The 21,468-nt window shown below is 50.0% G+C and overlaps 1 protein-coding gene across 5 annotated transcripts in view; it reads left to right on the top strand.

Moving 5' to 3' along the window:
• Positions 1 to 21,468, top strand: part of ATP9A (ATPase phospholipid transporting 9A (putative)) — a 162,204-nt gene that overhangs the window by 128,549 nt on the left and 12,187 nt on the right. For all 5 annotated transcript variants that reach the window (XM_064382531.1, XM_064382526.1, XM_064382528.1 and 2 more), the window contains exons 16-23: positions 2,857 to 2,949; positions 4,413 to 4,496; positions 6,641 to 6,811; positions 9,844 to 9,942; positions 12,585 to 12,674; positions 12,779 to 12,923; positions 14,336 to 14,400; positions 19,200 to 19,355. In XM_064382531.1, the coding sequence (XP_064238601.1) occupies positions 2,857 to 2,949; positions 4,413 to 4,496; positions 6,641 to 6,811; positions 9,844 to 9,942; positions 12,585 to 12,674; positions 12,779 to 12,923; positions 14,336 to 14,400; positions 19,200 to 19,355 (903 nt within the window). The remainder of the gene's footprint in view (positions 1 to 2,856; positions 2,950 to 4,412; positions 4,497 to 6,640; positions 6,812 to 9,843; positions 9,943 to 12,584; positions 12,675 to 12,778; positions 12,924 to 14,335; positions 14,401 to 19,199; positions 19,356 to 21,468) is intronic.

The following is a 21,468-nucleotide window of genomic DNA, read 5'->3' as shown; positions in this document are numbered from 1 at the left end:
GACAATGCCACACAGCCGGCCGGTCTCTGTAAATTGATGGCGTCATCTTGCCATAATATGAGAACGAAGTAAACTTGTGATGAACTCCATGGGAGGAAGTGACTCATGGGAGGAGATAGTTGATGGGGTATTTATATTGGACGGAGCTTCTAAACTCACTCGAGCCCCTTTCACAGTGAGGAAGCTGGGTGGGAGCATCAGTTCCTACAGCCGTGTTGTTGAGCACCCTTTGGAGGGAGGGGGGGACGGAAAAAATAAAACCTCTGCTGCTTGAACGCGCAGACCCCGCAGCTCCCTTTGGCCCGCGTCAAGAGCAGGCGTAGTCACAGTCCATCCACGATAAAGCGTGCGGTCGAACGCTTTTAAACGCGGTGCCTTTGTTGGCCTGAGGATGCTTTTATGAGTCAGCGTGTTGTTCTGAAAGACTGTGGTGATTAAGGGGCATATTGGAAAGTTATTTTAAAAGAGGAAACTCTACCGTGAATCTGATTTGTGATATTTCTGTCCCGTGAAAGGGCTGTAGATGAAGAGTGGCCCCCGAAGGAGCCTGAAACCGAAGGACAAGGCAGACAAATCCAGTGGGTCGGTAAAGGGCGTTTTAGTCGAACTTGCAGATACAAGTGTGGCTTTTGTGGGAGCTTAACAGAAGTGTGGTTTTGGGCAGCAAGGCATGTAGATCTCCGCATGGTTACTCCCTAGATCCCAGGCTTTTTCCACAGGGAAAGCGTCCGTGTCCCCCGGCAGGACAATGACAGGAACCCTCCAGGAGAGGCAAGAAGGCTGTTTGTGTCATCACCTGTAATCTGTGCAGTAAATCAAGGTTAGCATGTTTTTACGTGAAGGACAGTGAATAAAGTAGGCATCAGGGCTGTTGATGGGACTGGCCTAATCAGAGTCAGCATGGTGCATTTGCATCTGAGATGCAGTCACCTTTTTTTTGAGATGGAGTTTTGCTTTTGTCGCCAGGTTGGAGTGCAGTGGTGCAATCTCAGCTCGCTGCAACCTCCGCCTCCCAGTTTCAAGTGATTTTCCAGCCTTCTGAGTCATTGGGACTACAGGCATGCACCGCCATGCCCAGCTAATTTTTTACTTTTAGTAGAGATGGGGTTTCGCCATGTTGGCTAGGCTGGTTTTGAACACCTGACCTCAGGTGATCCACCCACCTGAGCCTCCCAAATTGCTAGGATTACAGGCATGAGCCACTGTGCTTGGCTCGAGATGCAGTTACTTCTGTCTCCGCAGGTTCATGCTCAGTGAAGACTTCATAGGCATTTATTCTGGGCTTCCTGGAGCAGCAAAATTTAGGCACAAGGTATTGATGGCCGTGCTCCATTTTCTTGCCCATCTTTACTGCCTCCCACCTCCCAGTGACCCGAATCACTGGGGAGAAAAAAGGGGAAGGACCTGTGGCTGCGCTGTCGTTCCTCAAAGCCAGGACTTCTCCGTTTCAGCACTGTTGACTTTTAGGGCTGGAGGAATTCCTGGTGGCAGTTGGGGGCGTCCTGTGTGGTGTAGGAGGGTGAGCAGCACCCCTCACCTCCACCCATCAGATGCCAGTAGCACATTGCCTGCATTGTGACAACTTAGAGTGTCTCCAGACATTGCTAGATGTCTCCTGGAGGGCCACATTGTCCCGTGGAGAGTCCTGGGCTAAGTCTTGTTCTCTCCGCACAGGATGGCTGGGGGACTTGGGAAGTCACCCTCCTCCCAACAGCAGTTACACCACGGAGGGGCCCTTTTTGTGCGTCGGTCTCTATGCTGCATGCTTGACTCCTGTTATACAGATGAGAAGACTCAGGGTTAGGGAAGAGCAGTAGCTTGTCCAGCTGCCACAGCTAGGAACTGGTGCCAGGACCAAGCATTTGGTGCCTGTGCCATGGTGCTACCCACTACACAGGAAATCTGGTCAGGGTGAACTGGAATCGGATCTCTAGGCCAGTCCTCAGGTAGATGTAGGCATCTGGAATTATTCTCAGCGGAGACAGTTAGTTTGGCCCCAAGAGACATTTGCTAAAGTCTAGAGACATTTTGGTTACCACCATGGAGGGTGTGACTGGCGTCTAGTGTGCAGGGGCCAGGGATGCTGCAGAACAGGGGTACAGTGCACAGGAGGGGCCCCGCAGAGCAGAGTTATCCAGCCCCAAACGTTCACAGTGATGGGGTTGAGCTCCCTTGTTCTGGTCCTGGTCTTCCCTCATCTTTCAGTGGACCACAGTTTGGTGACATCTACTGTCTCAAGTATAAATCTGAAATCATGGTGTGCGAGTCCGTTCCAGTTGAAATAGTAATAACTTTCAAAACAAAGGTCTTAAATCTGGCTGGACGCGGTGACTCACGCCCATAATCCCAGCACTTAGGGAGGCCAAGGCGGGCGGATCACAAAGTCAGGAGTTCGAGACCAGTCTGGCCAAGACGGTGAAACCCCGTCTCTACTAAAAATACAAAAATTAGCTGGGAGTGGTGGCAGGTGCCTGTATTCCCAGCTGCTCAGGAGACTGAAGCGGGAGAATTGCTTGAACCCGGGAGGTGGAGGTTGCAGTGAGCCGAGATTGTACCACTGCACTCCAGCCTGGGTAACAAAGTGAGACTCCATCTCAAAAAAAAAAAAAGGTTTCAAATTTGTTTGATCTTGCTTTCATCATTGACTAATTTTCCAAATGTGTTGAGTTTTTCTTTTACTTTCTGTAGCCTTTGCCCCCAGATGAGGCCCCTTCTGGCTTTTCATCTTCAGCCAAGTGATAAAACATTGGTGTCTGTTAAGTGTACTTTGTACACCATCTGTCACGGGAAGTGGACTTTGCAGCCAGAAGAGGGTGTTCCTTTCAGTTTCTCATTCCTTCTGGCCTCCCTCTCTAGGATGAATCAACTGGAGAAATTACGTTTTACATGAAGGGAGCAGATGTGGTCATGGCTGGCATTGTGCAGTACAACGACTGGTTGGAGGAAGAGGTAAGTGTGATGCTGGGAGTTACCACCAGACCCTGAAGCCTGGTCTGCAGAGGCAGCCCCTGGCATGGTAAGGTGGGTCTCTGTATTTGTTATCAGTGCATTCTCTGCTTTAGGGTCTCCGATTGGCCATAATTCAGATGTTGGCTGGGGCTGTGGTCTCATTTTAAGACTCGACCGGGGCTGGATCCACTTGCGAGCAAACTCAGTGGTTGTGGGCTGCATCCAGCTCCCTGTGGGCTGTTGGACTGAGGGTCTCAGGTGCTTGCTGACTGTTGATCAGAGGCCACCCTCTATTCCTTGCAAGTGGGCTTCTCTCATGTGGCCACTCACAGCCTGGCAGCTAGCTCAATCAAACAGCAGGTGAGGGAACAGGAGAGGGCAAACAAGGTGGAAGGGACTGGCTTTCCTAACCTGAGCTCAGATGTGACATCCCCTCACTCTCGCCTGTTCTGTTTGTTAGGGACAAGTCAGTAGGTCCAGCACACACTCAAAGGGTAGGTGCTTATCCCAGAATGTGAGTTCCAGGGAGTTGGGGCTGTGTCAGAGGCTGCCCAACCCGGTTTGTGACGTGGACAGTTGACCAGCGGCAGGAGGGGAGCAGCGCTCAGGCTTTTCCGGCCGTGTTTGTCCCATCCCTTAGCTCTACATGGAGAATTTACATTTTGCATTAGATTCCCAGTTTAAGGGCTGCAAACCCAGATGTCTACAGAGATCAGGCAGTTAGTGCAAATGAACAAAAAGGTTGTGAGTTTTGAGCAGAGTTGCAGTTTGCGTGTAAAACGTGCTGGAGAGCTCCTCACTTGACACCTCTGCTTCCTGGGAACGCGGAGGCCACTGCTCCTCAGCCATCAGTGATTGATTTCGTCAGATGCTCAGTTTTTCCACCCATTCAGCAACCCAGATTTGTGTGTGAGACCGTATGATGTTTTTTTCTTTTTGAGACAGAGTTTCACTCGTTGCCCAGGTTGGGCTGCAATGGCACGATCTTGGCTCACCACAACCTCCACCTCCCGGGTTCAAGCGATTCTCCTGCCTCAGCCTCCCGAGTAGCTGAGATTACAGGCATGCGCCACCATGCCTGGCCAATTTTCCATGTTGGTCAGGCTGATCTCGAACTCCTGACCTCAGATGATCCGCCCACCTTGGCCTTCCAAAGTGCTGGGATTATAGGCGTGAGCCACTGTGCCTGGCCGACCATACGGTGTTGACTTAAATTTTGAAACATGTATGTGCTTGTCAAAGACGACCTGTGTGCGGCCGTGTTTGGCCACGGGCTGCCTCTCTGCCCCCTCTCCTGTAGAAGGTTTGCTCCAGGGAAGATAGCTGCAGGGGAGAGCGACTTTCTGATTTGCCATTTTCATTGTCACCGTGGGAGGGGCACGTCCGCGTGGGCCCTGGTCCCTCCGCAGTGAAGTCAGGAGCCCCCAGCGCAGCCCCCGTGCTGACTGTGGTCTACTTTTCAGTGTGGCAACATGGCTCGAGAAGGGCTCCGGGTGCTCGTGGTGGCGAAGAAGTCTCTAGCGGAGGAGCAGTATCAGGACTTTGAAGTAAGTTGTTTTGGGGCCTTTGCGTGGCTTCTGGAGCCCTGCCCACCTCCCAGTCACCCCTTCCACCTCCCTCCTCCTGTGCGAGCCACTCTGATGTCATTTCCGGGCACACGGGGTTCGCTGTTGTTAAGAGGCCTTTCTACCTGCTGTTCTCTCTGCCTGGAACTCTCTTCACCCACAGAGCCCGATGGCCCATTCCCTTGCTTCTTTTGAGTTTCAGCTCAAAAGCTACCTCCTCCAAGAAATCTTCCCGGACCACCTGTCTAAGGCACCTTCTCACTTTCCATCCATCACACCGTTTCACTTTTTCAATGCTTTTGTCACTGTCATTGCACTCCACCATTTGGGGCCAAAACAATATGTCTAGGAGTTGAATCTGGAGAGGCCAGAAAAATATAACCTTGACCTTGTTCATGTATTTTTTTAAACATTCATCTTATCCATCTCTTTTCTGGAATAAAAAAGTATTTTTGAGGTCAGGGACTTCACAAGTCTGGTTTGTTCTTTTTTTTTTTTGAGACACAGTTTTGCTCTTGTCACCCAGGCTGGAGTGCAGTGGTGCGATCTCAGCTCACTGCAACCTCCGCCTCCTGGGTTCAAGCGATTCTCCTGCCTCAGCCTCCTGAGTAGCTGGGATGACAGGTGCCCACCACCACGCCTGGCTAATTTTTGTATTTTTAGTAGAGATGGGGTTTCGACATGTTGGGCAGGTTGATCTCGAACTCCTGACCTCAGGTGATCCACCCGCCTTGGCCTCCCAAAGTGTAGGGATTATGGGTGTGAGCCACTGAGCCTGGCCTGGTTTGTTCTTATATCCTTAATAGTTAAAGATAGTCCTTGGCACATAGTATGCCTTCAAGAAAATTTGGCATAAATCATCCTCTTGGAGCCCTAATTTCTTTTCTCTTTTTTTGCACATTTATTTTGAGATGGAGTCTTGCTATGCTGCCCAGGCAGATCTCAAACTCCTGGCCTCAAGCTGTCTTCCTGCTGCAACCTCCTTATAGCTGGGGTTACAAGCGTGAGCCACTGCACCTCATTCGGTTCCCTTTTTGTTTTTTTGAGCAGAGTTTCACTCTTGTCACCCAGTCTGGAGTGCAGTGGCCTGATCTTGGCTCACTGCCTCCCGGGTTCAAGCAATTCTTCAGCCTCAACCCCCCAAGTATCTGGGATTTCAGGCATGCGCCACTATGCCTGGCTAATTTTTGTATTTTTAGTAGAGACAGGGTTTTGCCATGTTGGCCAGGCTGGTCTCAAACTCCTGACTTCAGGTGATCCACCCGCCTTGGCCTCCCAAAGTATAGGGATTATGGGTGTGAGCCACTGCACTCGGCATCCCTAATTTCTTTAAACTGTAAAAATGTTGGAGTTGAACCAGATTAGTGACTTGTTTGTTGTCATCCTGTCCCATAGATAGTGTGCTCCTTGAGGGGAGGGTCCCTGTCTTGTTCACTGCCTTGTGTCTGGGGCCAGCATGCAGGAATGCAAGGGAGGGAGGCAGGGCAGGCTTTGTGGGCCCCTGCCCTGCTCTACCTGGAGAAACTGCCTGGGTCTCTCGTTAATGTATTTGAGTTCTCTGTAAGCCGTTATGTAACAAGCATTCTAGTCCTGATAAATGCTACCAGCCTTGTAACTTTAAAAGCATATGCTTTGAGCACGCCCATTAGGAGATCGCTGGTTTTCCCCCAGGCTTTTGCTAACACGGTAAAGAGAAGAAGCGGAAGTTTGGGTTGATGGTCTTCAGAAGCCCGACCTGGTCTTTAGAAAACCTGGTGACCCGGCGTGTGCTTTACAAAGTACATGTGGAGTGTGGGGGAGCTTATTGTTTTTTGAGATCTTGGTTGTGCCTGTCCCTGAGACAACCCAGTGAGGTTGGTGCTGTTACTGTCATTTCGTGGCTCAGAGAGGTTAAGTGATTTGCTGGAAGCCCCCCAGCAGGCGAGTGTAGAGCATAGGGTGGGACTCAGGTCTGTGCGATGTCTGCATGGAGGACTTGTGGGGAAGCCAGAAGCCTGTGTCACCCCTGCTGGGGTCCCCACCTTATGTGGTGGGGACCGGGCGCGGCCTGTCCACTCTCGGCCGTGGCCAGTCAGCCTGGCGTCTCCTCACCCTAAGCAGTGACCACATCTGCTGATGTGTCCCAGGCCCGCTACGTCCAGGCCAAGCTGAGTGTGCACGACCGCTCCCTCAAAGTGGCCACAGTCATCGAGAGCCTGGAGATGGAGATGGAGCTGCTGTGCCTGACGGGCGTGGAGGACCAGCTGCAAGCGGACGTGCGGCCCACGCTGGAGACCCTGAGGAACGCTGGCATCAAGGTAGGGCGGACTGGCTGCAGGGAAGGGCACTCCCGGGTGATGCTAGTTATCCCTTCAGCAGTGCAGGGAGATCAGAGCGGGAGGAGCAGCAGAGACCAGGAGTGCCTTCTCTGCAGTGGCCACAGCCATTGTTTCTGCCCCTCCAGCCCTGATTTTTTTATTATTTTTTTTTTGAGATGGAATCTTGCTCTGTCGCTCAGGCTGGAGTGCAGTGGCACGACCTTGGTTCACTGCAACCTCCGTCTCTGGATTCAAGCCATTCTTGTGTACTCAGCCTCCTGAGCAGCTGGGATTACAGGCACCCACCACCATGCCCAGCTAATTTTTGTATTTTTGTAGAGACAGGGTTTCACCATGTTGGCCAGGCTGGTCTTGAACTCCTGATCTCAGGTGATCCACCCACCTCGGCCTCCCAAAGTGCTGGGATTACAGGCGTGAGCCATTGCGCCTGGCCTTCCAGCCCTGATTTGGAAGACGTCTTGTGTAGCGTTTGCCTTTACTGTACTGGTGTCTCCCTGACCCCTCTGGGCTCCCTGGTGCTCAGGGCCGAGCAGTGTCTGGCGTGCATAGCTGCTGATTATATTCTAGTAGAGTGACCAGCACGTCTGTCTGTCGTGTGGCCGAGTGAGCTAGTGGACACCAGCAGAATGGCCGCCAGCACCATGATACTGTCATATTAGCATTTTGCACTCTACTGTTTGGGGCCAAAAAAAATACTAGGAGTTGAATCTGGAGAGGCCAGCAGAGGGCGCGTGATGACCTGGTCCTCAGTGGACTCAAGGGAGGTGTGAACAAACTCATTGGCCTGGAGCTCCTGGAAACGTGTCCCTGCCACTGGCCTCCACTCAGAAGTGGCTCTCTGCTGCGTCCTGGGGCCTGCCCTTTCAGCAGAGCCATGGGAGGAGGAAGGGGTAGATGCCAGGTGACATTCGGGCCCACCGGGGACTCCCACCCCTGTGTGCCTCTTTCCTTGTAAACCCGATTCTGTCACGTGCTTTCGGCTCTCAGGCCTGGTGCGTCATTAGGAAATCACCAGCGGGACCTTGTTTCCGGAAGTCTGGCTGCTGGAAGCCCGTTTCTGCTCTATTGTGGAGTCTGCAGTTGGGTCCTGGCCATTCCTAAGACTTCTCTTGGAGTTCAGGAGTTTCCATTTTCTGCTTCCAGCTTTTCCCTTGGGTTTTTCTTCTTCTCAAAACTGTGTTATCCCAAGACGAGATGTTTTATTCACAGAGTGTGGATGCGACTTATCTTTCTGGTTTCCTGTTAGATGAGAGGGGGAGGGGTGCCTGAGATAGGGTGGATTAGTTGGTAATTAAAGTCTAAGATACAGTCTTGCACAGGACATTTTTTTTTTTTTTTTTGAGACAGAATTTTGCTCTTGTTGCCCGGGCTGGAGTGCAGTGGCACGATCTCAGCTTACTGCAACCTCTGCCTCCCGGGTTCAAGCAATTTTGCTGCCTCGGCCTCCCAAGTAGCTGGGATTACAGGTATGTGCGACCACGCCTGGCTAGTTTTATATTTTTAGTAGAGATGGGGTTTCATCACATTGGTCAAGCTGGTCTTGAACTCCTGACCTCAAGTTATTTGCCCACCTTGGCCTCCCAAAGTGCTGGGATTACACGCATGAGCCACTGTGCCCGGCTGCACAGGAAATTTTCTACATTAGCCCCTTGTGTGGATGTAGAAACTGAGGCTGAGTGAGGCGCCTCCCTTCCCCAGGTTCCCACACTGGGAAGCGGCAGACCTGGGACTGGAGCTGGGTCTCCAGCCCTTCCTGTAGCATCTTCATCACCCCAGTGTGGGACATTAGCCATGTCATGTGGCATGATCATTCTTTTCATGCTTTTCTGGAACTTCAGCCTCCCAATTCCTTCCCCAGTGTTTGTTCTCTTGCATTAAACCCTGAGAACTGTGACTCACGAGGCTCACCAGAAAGAATATTGTTTTTAAGACAGGCGAGAGATTGAGGGCAAACATAGACCCAGCCCGGGGAGAGGGCCTGGGAGGCTCAGCCCTGAGAGGTGCCCCGTGTCTACCTTCTGCCCATCCCACTGCCTGGGTTCCCATCCTGCCTCTTCCTTCTTCTGTGTCCCTTGGCAAATGACTTAACCTCTTAGCACTGGATTCAAGCGATTCTTGTGCCTCAGCCTCAGGAGTAGCTGGGATTACAGGCATGCCCCACCATGCCAGGTTAATTCCTTCCCCAGTGTTTGAAGCTATCATGAAGGTAACAGGCAGCTCAGTATGGGTGCTGGGCACATAGTGGACCCTCGGGAGACCCGGGAAAATAGGATTTTCTTTCCTATACTTCCCCCGCCATCCAGATTTTCTTTGTCCGATAGCTCCAAGACCGCTCCCATCTGGGAGCAAAGAGAACAAGAGGGTTAATGAGGTGAAATCGCAGAGCAGGAAGCACATTCCTGAGGACTGAAGACTGGGCTTGGTTAGGAAGAGAGGTGGCTGTGTGGTCTGGGGCAAGTCACCTGCCCCCTCTGAGCCCACAGCAGAGCAGTGCAGTGTGAGCTGATACACACGATGTGGAAGAACCTGGCTCATTTAGGGTCAGCACTTTCTAGCTGAGTTAAACCCCAGGAGGGTCTGTCTTGCTCATCTAACTATGTAGAAAGTCCACAGCGTCACAAATCAGTGTTTCCTGCAGGACACAGAGGTGCCCTTTCACCCATACAGCCTTTCCCTTCTTTTAGGATATTTATCACTTTAAGAAAAATCCTCAGAAGGGGAATTATGTGGTCCAAGGACCGAGCTTCACAGTACCTCCTGTAGTGTGTGGCCAGATGGCTCTTTCTAGAAGGATCCGCCAGTTTTTGCTGCTACCAGCAGTGGTTTTGCTTGGAATCCTAAAGCCCTTCAGCCAGGGCGCTTGCTGAGTCGTGCTAGGGACAGCACGCGTCGGCAGGAGGTAAACGGAACCTTTCAAGTTCAGCTCCATGTTCTTGGAAACTCAGCTGTTGCAGTTGACAGGCCGGCCTCAAAAACTAACAAACAGGACCTCTGCCGTGCGGTCATTTCAGGTCTGGATGCTGACAGGGGACAAGCTGGAGACCGCTACATGCACAGCGAAGAATGCACACCTGGTGACCAGAAACCAGGACATCCACGTGTTCCGGCTGGTAAAGCGTCCCCTGTGTTGGGGCCACGGGGGGGTGAGGTTCGATTAGTCCTGAGCCTCCTAACCTCAAGTGGGCCCCTTAAGAAGGAACCACCTAGGGAGGGGAGCTTCAGCCATGGTTGAGTGATTCTTTGGGTGAGATGATTGATGAGCCAGGCGCCGGCTGGAGAGTCTCCTCTGGGAGTGGTTTAGGAGCACCTCCTGAAAGTCCTGTGCTAATGCCGTGCTCTTACCCTTTTAGGGGGTCACAGTCCCTTTGAGAAGCTCATGAAAGTTAGGCACTACCCCCGAAAGATGCAGCTCTACTCATACACGTGAAGTCATGTATGGGATTCCTGGGGGTTCACTGAACCCCTGGAAGTCCAGTCCTTGGATAAGAAAGAAACTCCAGGCCACAGATTCTGGCCTATGTGCCCTCTCAAGGGGGAAGCAGTCAGGACTGTTGAGGAGCCTTTTGAAAGAGGGGAATTGGATGGGCAAATGAGAAATTGCCCGCCCCTGTGGCAGGCATCAAGCGAAACACCGCACACATCAGGAACTGCGTCCAGCGAGGCCTGTGCTAGGCTTTCTTGCGTTGGGGAGGTAAGGGGCACCGGGTCCTCTTTGGGGCAGGTTATAGCAATCCCACTGATCTGAAACCAGGGCCACGATGGCAAACTGGAGGGTCTCTAGATGTTTGGGGGTCTCCCCCTTACCCCTGCCTTTGGTCCATAGCACAGAGAAACTTCAAAAAATCCAATGATTTTTAGAATAGTATAGAGGCAGGTATAGTCAGTTCTCATCATTCACAGATTCTTTGTGAATTGTCCTCCTCATTAAAACTTATCTGTGACCTCCAAATCAGTACTTTTGATACTTTCACGGTGATGTGTAGAGTGGCTTAAAAAAAATTTTTTTTTGACATGGAGCCTTGTCAACCAAGCTGGAGTGCAGTGGTGCAATCTCGGCTCACTGCAACCTCCGCCTCCTGGGTTCAAGCGATTCTCCTGCCTCAGCCTCCCAAGTAGCTGAGATTATAGGTGCCTGCCACCATGCCTGGCTAATTCTTGTATTTTTAGTAGAGACAGGGTTTCATCCTGTTGGCCAGGCTGATCTTGAACCCCTGACCTCAGGGGATCCTCCTGCCTTGGCCTCCCAAAGTGCTGGGATCACAGGGATGAGCCACCGCGCCTGGCTTAGAGTGGCCTAGCATTTTAGCTGCCTGATGTGCGCATTCCCACCTGCGGCTGAGCAAGGCCACGCACTGCCTCCTTCTTTCAGCCTCATATGGCGAACACGTGTTCTCTTTGCAGTCCATTTAAGTATCAGGTTTTTCCCATTTTTGTGCCTTTTGTTGGCAGCTTGTTGTTTAAAATGGTCCCAGCACAGCGCTGCTTTGCTGGCTCGTCTTCCTAAGTGCAGGAAGGCTGTGGGTGTGACTTAGGGAGAACGTACGTGTCAGATGAGCTTCCTTCAGGTATGACTTACAGCACTGGTGGCTGTGAGTTCGATGTTAGTGAATCAAGGTGTCTTTAAATAGAAACACACATAAAGTAAACATTGCAACCAGGGGCAAAAATTTAACCCTGTATTTCCCCTCCAGGCAATGGTTTAGTATGTGCTAATTCCATGTGCACAGTGACTTTAGAAAATGTAGCTGCTATGAATAATGAGAATTGACTGTGTGTTCCAGAATTCAGGGATTGCAAACGAATGACCTATGTGCCAGCCACCTGTTTTCTACACAGCAGGCGTTTTGTTTTATTGGAGTGTAGACAGACCCACTTGTCTGTGAATGGTGTGTGGCTGCTTTTGCGTTACAACAGCAGAGTGGTTGTGATCGAGACCATGTGGTCCATGAAGCCCACGACAGTTAGCATCTGGTCCTTTACAGAAAAGTGGGCCAGCCTCTGCCAGGTGCCTGGCTCTGCCTACCTGTGCTACAGCATACTAGTTTCAGACGTGCTGACAGATGTCGCCATGCTTCAGTTTCTTTAAGTGCAAAAAAAGAGCTGTCTCCTTCTGGTACCTCATAAAGCCGTTGTGAGAAATAAATGAGAAAAATCCACAGATGCTTAGCCCAATGGCTGGCTTATAATGAAAGCACAGGCTTTTTTTTTTGGTTTTCATATTTTTTTCATTTTTGAGACAGAGTCTCGCTCTGTTGCTCAAGCTAGAGTGCAATGGCACGATCTTGGCTCACTGTAACCTCCGCCTCCTGGGTTCAAGCAATTCTCCTGCCTCAGCCTCCCGAGTAGCTGGGGTTACAGGCGCCTGCCACCATGCCCGGCTAATTTTTGTATTTTTAGTAGAGAGGGGGTTTCACCATGTTGGCCAGGCTGGTCTCGAACTCCTGACTTCAAGTGATCTGCCTGCCTTGTCCTCCCAAAGTGCTGGGATTACAGGCATGAACCGCCGCACCTGGCCAGTACAGGCATTTTTAGTCCTGGCGGAAATCGTAGGTGGAAATTGTATGGGCTCTTCCGATTCCCACAGAGTCATAGCCAACAGGATTCCATTTGGTGCTGCCTCTGGTGGTTGGGGAGGGGAGGGACCCTTGGCTGGGGTGGCCGTCGTCTTCATGCTGGCTCTAGGAAGCCACTGTTGATTGTTCTGTGGTCTCTGGAGAGCAATGCCTCCTTCTCCATCTCTGTCCCCTTCCAGGTCACCAACCGCGGGGAGGCTCACCTCGAGCTGAATGCCTTCCGCAGGAAGCATGATTGCGCCCTGGTGATCTCGGGAGACTCCCTGGAGGTGAGTTCGGGGACCAGTCCTCCCAGCTGCCTGGGCCTCATCCGGGGCACTGCAGGCTGGGCAGGCACCTCCACCAACGCACCTCCTCTCCCTCCACCCTGCAGGTTTGCCTCAAGTACTACGAGTACGAGTTCATGGAGCTGGCCTGCCAGTGCCCGGCTGTGGTCTGCTGCCGCTGCGCCCCCACCCAGAAGGCCCAGATCGTGCGCCTGCTGCAGGAGCGCACGGGCAAGCTCACCTGCGCAGTAGGTAGGCGCGCTTAGCTGTGCCCCTGGCCCTGGCCTGCCGGTGCGCCCGGCTCCCTTTCCCTGAGGGTGTTTGGACCCTGCTGCTTGTTCTTCAGATTCCCCAGGCCCCTTTTTTCAGGTCGTGATTTTTCTCTGCCTTGAAGACTTTTTGACTCTTTTTTTGTTGTTGTTTTTAATATTTCCCTTGGAGAGCAGATAAGTGTGAGCCAGGCCCCTACTCCTTTGCCAGTGGCTCAAGAGCACAGCCTTCCAGGGGGTGGAGACCACACACTATGGGGTTGGATCTGGGTTCAAATCTTTCCTCTGGCTTTTCCCAGCAGGTGCCCCAGGTGGCTTCTTTCACCCGTCTGAGCCTCCGTTTGCACATTGGTGAAATGGGAATAATAATAGTGGCTTCCTCAGATGTTTTTTACGAGGACTTAAAAGAGGTCACCTTTTTTTTTTTTTAAAAAAATGCTCTGTTCCCCAGGCTGGAGTATAGTGACACAGTCTTGGCTCACTGCAACCTCCGCCTCCTGGGTTCAAACGATTCTCCTGCCTCAGCCTCCTGAGTAGCTGGTACTACAGGCATACGCCACTACAATTAGTCTGGCTAATTTGCATTTTTAGTACAGACAGGGTTTCACCATATTGGCCAGGCTGGTCTTGAACTCCTGACCTCAGGGGATCTGCCTGCTTTGGCCTCTCAAAATGCTGAGATTACAGGCATGGGCCACTGTGTCCAGCCTAAAAAGGATCACCTTTAAAATGTGCCTGCTGGCCAGGTGTGGTGGCTCACACCTGTAATCCCAGCACTTTGGGAGGCCGAGGTGGGCAGATCACAAGGTCAGGAGATCGAGACCATCCTGGCCAGCATGGTGAAACCTGTCTCTACTAAAAATACAAAAAATTAGCTGGACATGGTCGCACACACCTGTAGTCCCAGCTACTAGGGAAGCTGAGGCAGGAGAATCATTTGAACCTGGGAGGCAGAGGTTGCAGAGAGCCGAAATTATGCCACTTCAATCCAGCCTGGGTGACAAGAGTTAGACTCTGTCTCAAAAAAAAATGTGCTTGCAACGCGGCGTGGTAAGCATCCAGTAAGCGCGCGGTGGGTTGCCGCTGATGGTAATGTTGGGATACCCTGGCCTTCAAGGAGGACAGGTGGTGATAAATGCCCATATGAACACAGTCCCACTGCCACTGCTCTGTGCCAGGACCCTCGGCAAGCCACCTGGGCTCTCTGACACTCAGCCACTCTGCCTGTGAAATGGGATCTTGGTAGTGCGGGGGGTGGGAGAGCTTGAATGCACAGTGCAGGCCAGTCACTCAGCAAGCGCTCCGTGAAAAACACGAGTATGTTAAAGACAAGCATGTGTTCTTGTTTAAGGTAAGAATCAAATGTCCTTACTCTCTGGTCTGTGTGGCCCGCAGGGGACGGGGGCAATGACGTCAGCATGATTCAGGAATCTGACTGCGGCGTGGGAGTGGAAGGAAAGGTGAGTGTATTCCCTCTGCTCGACTCCACTTGCTGGAGTTTCTTGGTTCTTTTTCCCTCAAAGACATAGTTTTAAGGCTTCTGGAAATTCCAGATGAAAGATGGTAACGCATAAGGAACTATGTGTCACAATTACCTCGTGTCACTGGGAGGAAAGAGGTCTGTATTGCTACATCTTACAGACAGATGAAGGTTGACTGTTTGTTTGCCACGACCTAAATTAAAAAAAAGAAAAAGTGTTTCTTGGTCGGGCGTGGTGGCTCATGCCTGTAATCCCAGCACATTGGGAGGCTGAAGCAGGAGGATCACTTGAGGTCAGGAATTTGAGACCAGCCTGGCCAACATGGAGAAACCCTATCTCTACTGAAAATACAAAAATTAGCTGGACGTGGTGGTGGGCACCTGTAATCCTAGTTACTTGGGAGGCTGAGGCAGGAGAATGGCTTGAACCCGGGAGGCAGAGAGTACAGTGAGCTGAGATCGCGCCATTGCACTTCAGCCTGGGCGACAGACGGAGACTCAGTCGAATGAATGAATGAATGAATAAAAATAAAGTTTTTATCTTCTTACGGTATGGGAAATGTACTTTAGACTCCCCTGCTGCAGGCAGCATTGTCAGTAAAAGCATTGTTTATCCTGCCGCGCGCTGATCTCTTGGGCACTTATGGAAGAATGTGGCTCGGTTTGCTTCTCACCAAAAGGCCTTTTCAGCTACAGTTTTTCTTTTTGAGATGAAGTCTCGCTCTGTCACCCAGGCTGGAGTGCAGTGGTGCAATCTCGACTCACTGCAACCTCTGCCTCCTGGGTTCAAGCCATTCTCCTGCTTCAGCCTCTACAGGCACACGCCACCACGCCTGGTTAATTTTTGTATTTTTAGTAGAGATGGGGTTTCACCATATTGGCCAGGATAGTCTCAATCTCTTGAGCTTGTGATCCACTCGCCTCAGCCCCCGAAAGTGGTGGGATTACAGGCATGAGCCACCGCGCTCCACCTCAGCTACAATTTTTAAAAGTTGGTGTGTTACGAAACATTTTTTCTGTCTTTTCCTCCTTGCTGATTGTGTGCTTGCCTCTTATAGTTTACCCTAATTTGTGACCTCTAAATGACTAGAGGCAAGAAGATGGGTCACTGAGTTAGGACTATGTGAAGGGCTGGGTGCGGTGGCTCAAGCCTGTAATCCCAGCACTTTGGGAGGCTGAGGTGGGCGGATCACTTGAGATCAGGAGTTCGAGACCAGCCTGGCCAACATGGTGAAACCTCATCTCTACTAAAAATACAAAAATTAGCGGGACATGCTGGTGGGTGCCTGTAATCCCAGCTACTCAGGAGGCTGAGGCAGGAGAATCACTTGAACCTGGGAGGGGGAGGTTGCAGTGAGCTGAGATTGAGCCATTGTACTCCAGCCTGAGTAAAAGAGCAAAACTCTGTCTCAAAAAAAAAAAAAAAAAACCCAACAAAAAACGGTTTGTGAAGTATGGGAGTGCCAAGGCCCTGAGGAGCCACTGGAGATGCTCTCCCATCCATCCTGTTGCATATCTTCATGACTTTGGCTGACCCCCTAAGGCTTTTTTCCCCCCTCTTTCCCACCCTTTCTGGTTCTCTGATTCTCAGCAAGATGATGATGATTTGAAGTTGCAGAGTGAAATGATATTTTTTTTTGAGACAGTTTTGCACTGTTGCCTGAGCTAGAGTGCAGTGGCGTAATCTCCACTCATTGCAACCTCCACCTCCCGGGTTCAAGCGATTCTCTTGCCTCAGCCTCCTAAGTAGCTGGGATTACAGGCGTGCACCACTGTGCCTGGCTAATTTTTTGTATTTTTAGTAGAAACAGGGTTTCACTATGTTGGCCAGGCTGGTCTTGAACTCCTGACCTCGTGATCCACCTGTCTCGGCCTCCCAAAGTGCTGGAATTACAGGCGTGAGCCACTGCACCCAGCCGTGAAATGATTTTTGAAGGGGATATATCAGAAATTTGTATAGATTCCCTGAATGCAGGTTTTAAGAAGCATGTTTGGCCGGGCACGGTGGCTCACACCTGTAATCCCAGCACTCTGGGAGGGTGAGGTGGATGGATCACGAGGTCAGGAGATCAAGACCATCCTGGCCAACATGGTGAAACCCCGTCTCTACTAAAAATACAAAAAAAATTAGCCGGGCATGGTGGCACATGCCTATAGTCCCGACTACTCAGGAGGCTGAGGCAGGAGAATTGCTTGAACCCAGGAGGCGGAGGTTGCAGTGAGCCAAGATTGCACCACTGCGCTACAGCCTGGGCGACAGTGCGAGACTCCACGTCTCCAAAAAACAAAACATGTTTGAGTTTAATGGAATTCTGTACCAGTTCTTACAAAAATTAAAGCATTTTCCCTTCTCTTAAAAATGTATTATGATTCCTTTGTTTCTTGGGATGTGGAAGTAATAGTGCTCACTATAAAAAATTAAAAGAATCTAGGCCAGGCGTGGTGGCTCAGGCCTGTAATCCCAGCACATTGGGAGACCAAGGCGGGCAGATCACCTGAGGTCAGGGGTTCGAGACCAGTCTGGCCAAAACAGTGAGAACCCGTCTCTACTAAAAATACAAAAGTTAGCTGGGCTTGGTGGTGGGAGCCTATAATTCTAGCTACTCGGGAGCTGAAGCAGGAGAATTGCTTGAACTTGGGAGGCAGAGGTTGCAGTGGGCGAAGATCGCGCTACTGCACTCCAGCCTGGGTGACAGAAAGAGACTCTGTCTCAAAAAAATATGTAACATTAAAGAATCTAGAAGTAAAGTGCATCTTTCTTTTAGGTAACGAGGTCACATGAGTAACCCTGGTTATTCTTCCAATGTGTTTTCTGTGTGTATATTACTGGTTATGAGCGTGTGTAGATTTGCTATCTACACACTTACCTGACATGTGTATATATGTAATTTTCATGTATAATTTTTAAATTGAAAACACACTGTACATTTTGTTATGCAGCTTACTTAAATCTGTTATATCTTGGATTTGTTCCTACATTAGCGCATATAGAACCATCACGTCTTACTCTGACTACCTTTTTATTTTGAAAAATGTCAGAAGTTGAAATAAAACAATGGAAAAGTTGAAATAGAACAGTGAGCATCCATCTACCCTTCACCTTGATTGGCCAGTCGTTAATATTTGCTGCATTGTCTTTCTTTCTTTGAATCAGTTGAAAGTATATTGCATGTAATGTTACCCCCTAAGTATTTCAGCTGGATCTCTTTAGAACAAGGGCATTCTCCGTTCTCCCACACAAGGAGAGTAACATCATAACCCCCACAAGTAACATTGATATAATGGTACTGTATAATATTCATGCTCAGATTTCCCCATCTGTCCTCTAAATGTCTTCATAGCTTAAAAAAAAAAAATGCTCCAGGAAGGATTGCAAATCACATTTATTAGCATGTCGTCGTGTTTCTAATCTTCTTTTTTTTGAGACAAAGCCTCTCTCTGTTGCCAGGCGCCAGACTGGAGTGCAGTGGCGCAATCTCGGCTCACTGCAATCTCCACCTCCTGAGTTCAAGCAATTCTCCTGTCTCAGCCTCCCGAGTAGCTGGGACTACAGGCACGTGCCACCATGCCCAGCTAATTTTTGTATTTTTTAGTAGAGACGGGGTTTCATCATGTTGACCAGGATGGTCTTGATCTCTTGACTTTGTGATCTGCCTCCCTTGGCCTCCCAAAGTGCTGGAATTACAGGCATAAGCCACTGCGCCCGGCTCTAATCTTCTTTATTGTAGAACACTTTTCTCTTTTTTTTTTTTTGGTTGGAGGATGTTTTATTTTTCATGTCAATGATGTTTTCAAAGCATTCAGGACAGTTGTAGAGCGTCTCACGCTATGCAGACCGTGAGCCAGTCAGATTGGTTGGGTTCCGATTCTGGATTGATGTCAGCACTGCACGGGAGGAGCTGGTGTTCTTCCTGTTGCGTCACATCCAGAGGCTCTAACATCCCTCTGTCCCTTCGTTGTTGGCTGTCACCTCCTTTTAAAATGAGAGAATTCGGCCAAGTACGGTTGCTCATGCCTGGAATCGCAGCACTTTGGGAGGCTGAGGTGGGCGGATGGCTTGAGCTCAGGAGTCTGAGACCAACCTCGGCACGTGGGGAAACCTCATCTCTACCAAAAATAACAAAACGAGTCAGGTGTGGTGGTGCCTGTCTTTGGTCCCAGCTGCTCGGGAGGCTGAGGTGGGAGGATAGCTTGAACCCCCAGGAGGCAGAAGTTGCAGTGAGCTGAGGGCACACCACTGCACTCCAGCCTGGGTGACAGAGCAGGACCCTGTCTCAAGAAAAAATAAAAATTAAAAAAGCAAAATGAGAGAATTCCGTTATATGGCTGCACTATAAGTTAATTCCACTTCGGTGAGTGTGCAGTGCTGTATATTCAGGAATTTCCTAACTAATATTGTTAGGAGCTCAGGGTTTTCACCTCATGTTTAATTAGCTCTTAAAGGAACTGAATGTTTTAAGATATCTATCTTTAAATGATCCTTTGCTACTTACGGGGTGGGCTGAACTCCCAAGGCTTAATATTAGATCCACTTGACCTCCAAATTATAACTGTATGCAGTTATAAAAACCATTCTGAATGGTTTTTATTTAAATGCATTCCCCTTTTAAAATCAAATTTAGACTTGGACCACCAACTGCGTATCACTTGAAACCAAAGAGTTTCGTTCTTGAAGTTCTTCAGATATCTCCTTACAATGTCTTGCTTTTTCAATTAAAGGAAATGTGTTTGCCCTGACCTCTTGTGCTTCTGACAGTGCCTCATTTTATTGGATTTTAGGAAGGCAAACAGGCTTCGTTGGCCGCAGACTTCTCCATCACTCAATTTAAGCATCTTGGCCGGTTGCTTATGGTGCATGGCCGGAACAGCTACAAGCGGTCAGCCGCCCTCAGCCAGTTCGTGATTCACAGGAGCCTCTGTATCAGCACCATGCAGGTGGGTGGGCAGCTGGCCCCTTTGCACACAGGTGCATATGGCTATGTGTTTATTGTGGACAAAGCCTGGGAATTAGACGATGCTTTGGAGCTGTCACCCCCCACCTCACCAGTTTAAACCCCCTACCTGGCTACATTCCAGCTGATAGACCTTGAGCCGATCCCTGAACATCCTGGTGCTCAAGATTCCTCCCCTGTGAAGCGGTGCTGGTCATTCTTGCCATGTGGTGTGGATGTGTGTGTTAGCAGTGGTGACGTCCAGTGCCTGGCCTGGGGCAAGTGGAGTGTACATGAGTTATTTTCATTGTGAGTGAGTTGTTATAGTTGGTCTGCTGGAGTGAAAGACGCAGAGTGAAGTGCTGAATGACTCTTCAGGCCCCGATTTTTCACAGGCAGAGGTAAGGGCCATCAGGGAACAACCACCAAAGAAGAAGAACTGACTTTGTTGGTGTGCTTCCTATACGCTAGGCATCGGGCCGAGCGTTCCCAATGCAGTGTCTCACATAAGCCTCAGAATAGCCTGAGCCCATTTTACAGATGGGGAGGCTGAGACTGAGTATGGATGAGAAATCTGCGGTGTCCTGCAGGGATTCAGTCAGCTCAGGCAGGAAAACCTGAAAGCCTGCAGTCATAATCTGAATATCCTTCTCGATGCACTTGTCATGGAGGGCCTGGGACCACGTGCAGTTGCAGGGCTCAGCGTGACACCTGGGACTGAGGTTACCTTGGCATCACGGTTCTGTCACCTAGCAGAGCCCAGTGGGGACCTGAGTTTAGTTATCATGATCACGAACACCCTCGGAAGTTAACATCTTGCTCCCATCTTGCTTTTTCATAAAAGGATTCTAGAGTATATATTTTCCCACCTTCTCTCCCACAAAACCCTCCGAAATCTGTCATCACAGGCCAGGCGCAGTGGCTCTTGCTTGTAATCCCAGCACTTTGGGCGGCCGAGGCAGGTGGATCACTGCAGGCCAGGGGTTTGAGACCACTCTGGTCAACATGGTGAAAACCCATCTCTACTGAAAATACAAAAATTAGCTGGAGATGGTGGCACACACCTACAATCCCAGCTACTTGGGAGGCTAAGACATGAAATTCACTTGAACCTGGGAAGTGGAGGCTGCAGTGAGCTGAGATCGTGCCACTGCCCTCCAGCCTGGGCAACAGAGTGAGACTCCATCTCAAAAACAACAGCAGCAGCGACAACAAAATTTGTCATCAGGGGCTGTAGCAATTAAGTGTGGAGTAGAAAGGAGGCCAAAGGAGGGAAAGAAAACATTTTTGGTGTTGAAAAGCTATTGATTGATCTTTGTTTTTGGGCATTGAGATGAAAATGCTCCCAGTTGAGTGGTGAGAACGTAGGCATAGTAGATCCTGGAACTCAGCGTCTCCTTCTGACCACATCACTAAGGATCTGTGAGAATGGGAGCAAATAACTTACCTACTCTAGACCTCGGTCTTCCCACCTGGAAAACAGGGATGATGAGCTCCTCCTTGCCCTCGGACAGGGCCACTGTGCAAAACAGAGAGGTTTTTGAGTCAGCAGTGCTGAGGCGTCCTTACCGTGATTAGCAGAAGTGAAACCAGGGAATGTGTAAACATCAGGTAGTGTTTTAATTTGTGAGAATGTTGAATCCTGTGTGAAAGGCGGGCCTCCTTGCACAGTGGTGCTGTATCGGGGACATGTGAATTGACCATCCACTGGCTTTACCCTGGTTTTTTGGGGGGTATTTTATGTTTTAAATACCTATTGCATTTGTGAGTAGAGGAGCATTAAAGTGACTTTCATCAAAATGATCTAAACCCAAATGGCTGCTGTGGTTCACCAGACCACATCTGTACTTTAATTTATGTTAACTCACCAATTGAACTGGATAATGCCATGGTTTGAATCACTAGGGGAGTAATCAGCTCATCCTTGGGTACATACACAAAAGCCGGCCGGGATGAGCTGACTTCTTCACAAAGTGGATGTTACCGTTCACATCGATGTAGAAAAGAATTCCAGGACAAGGCATTGTTCTTTGTGTTAAAGAAAATGCCTTGAACCTGTGTCCACTGTGCTGAAAATGGCCAAGAGCAAGTCCCAGTTAGAATTGCCCCTGGACACT

Source organism: Aotus nancymaae, unplaced genomic scaffold (assembly GCF_030222135.1).
Source record: "Aotus nancymaae isolate 86718 unplaced genomic scaffold, 86718_ANA_hifiasm-v0.15.2.pri h1tg000029l, whole genome shotgun sequence".
Taxonomy (NCBI): Eukaryota; Metazoa; Chordata; class Mammalia; order Primates; family Aotidae; genus Aotus; species Aotus nancymaae.
Note: the sequence above shows the minus strand (reverse complement) of the source record. Positions and strands in the feature narration are given on the sequence as shown.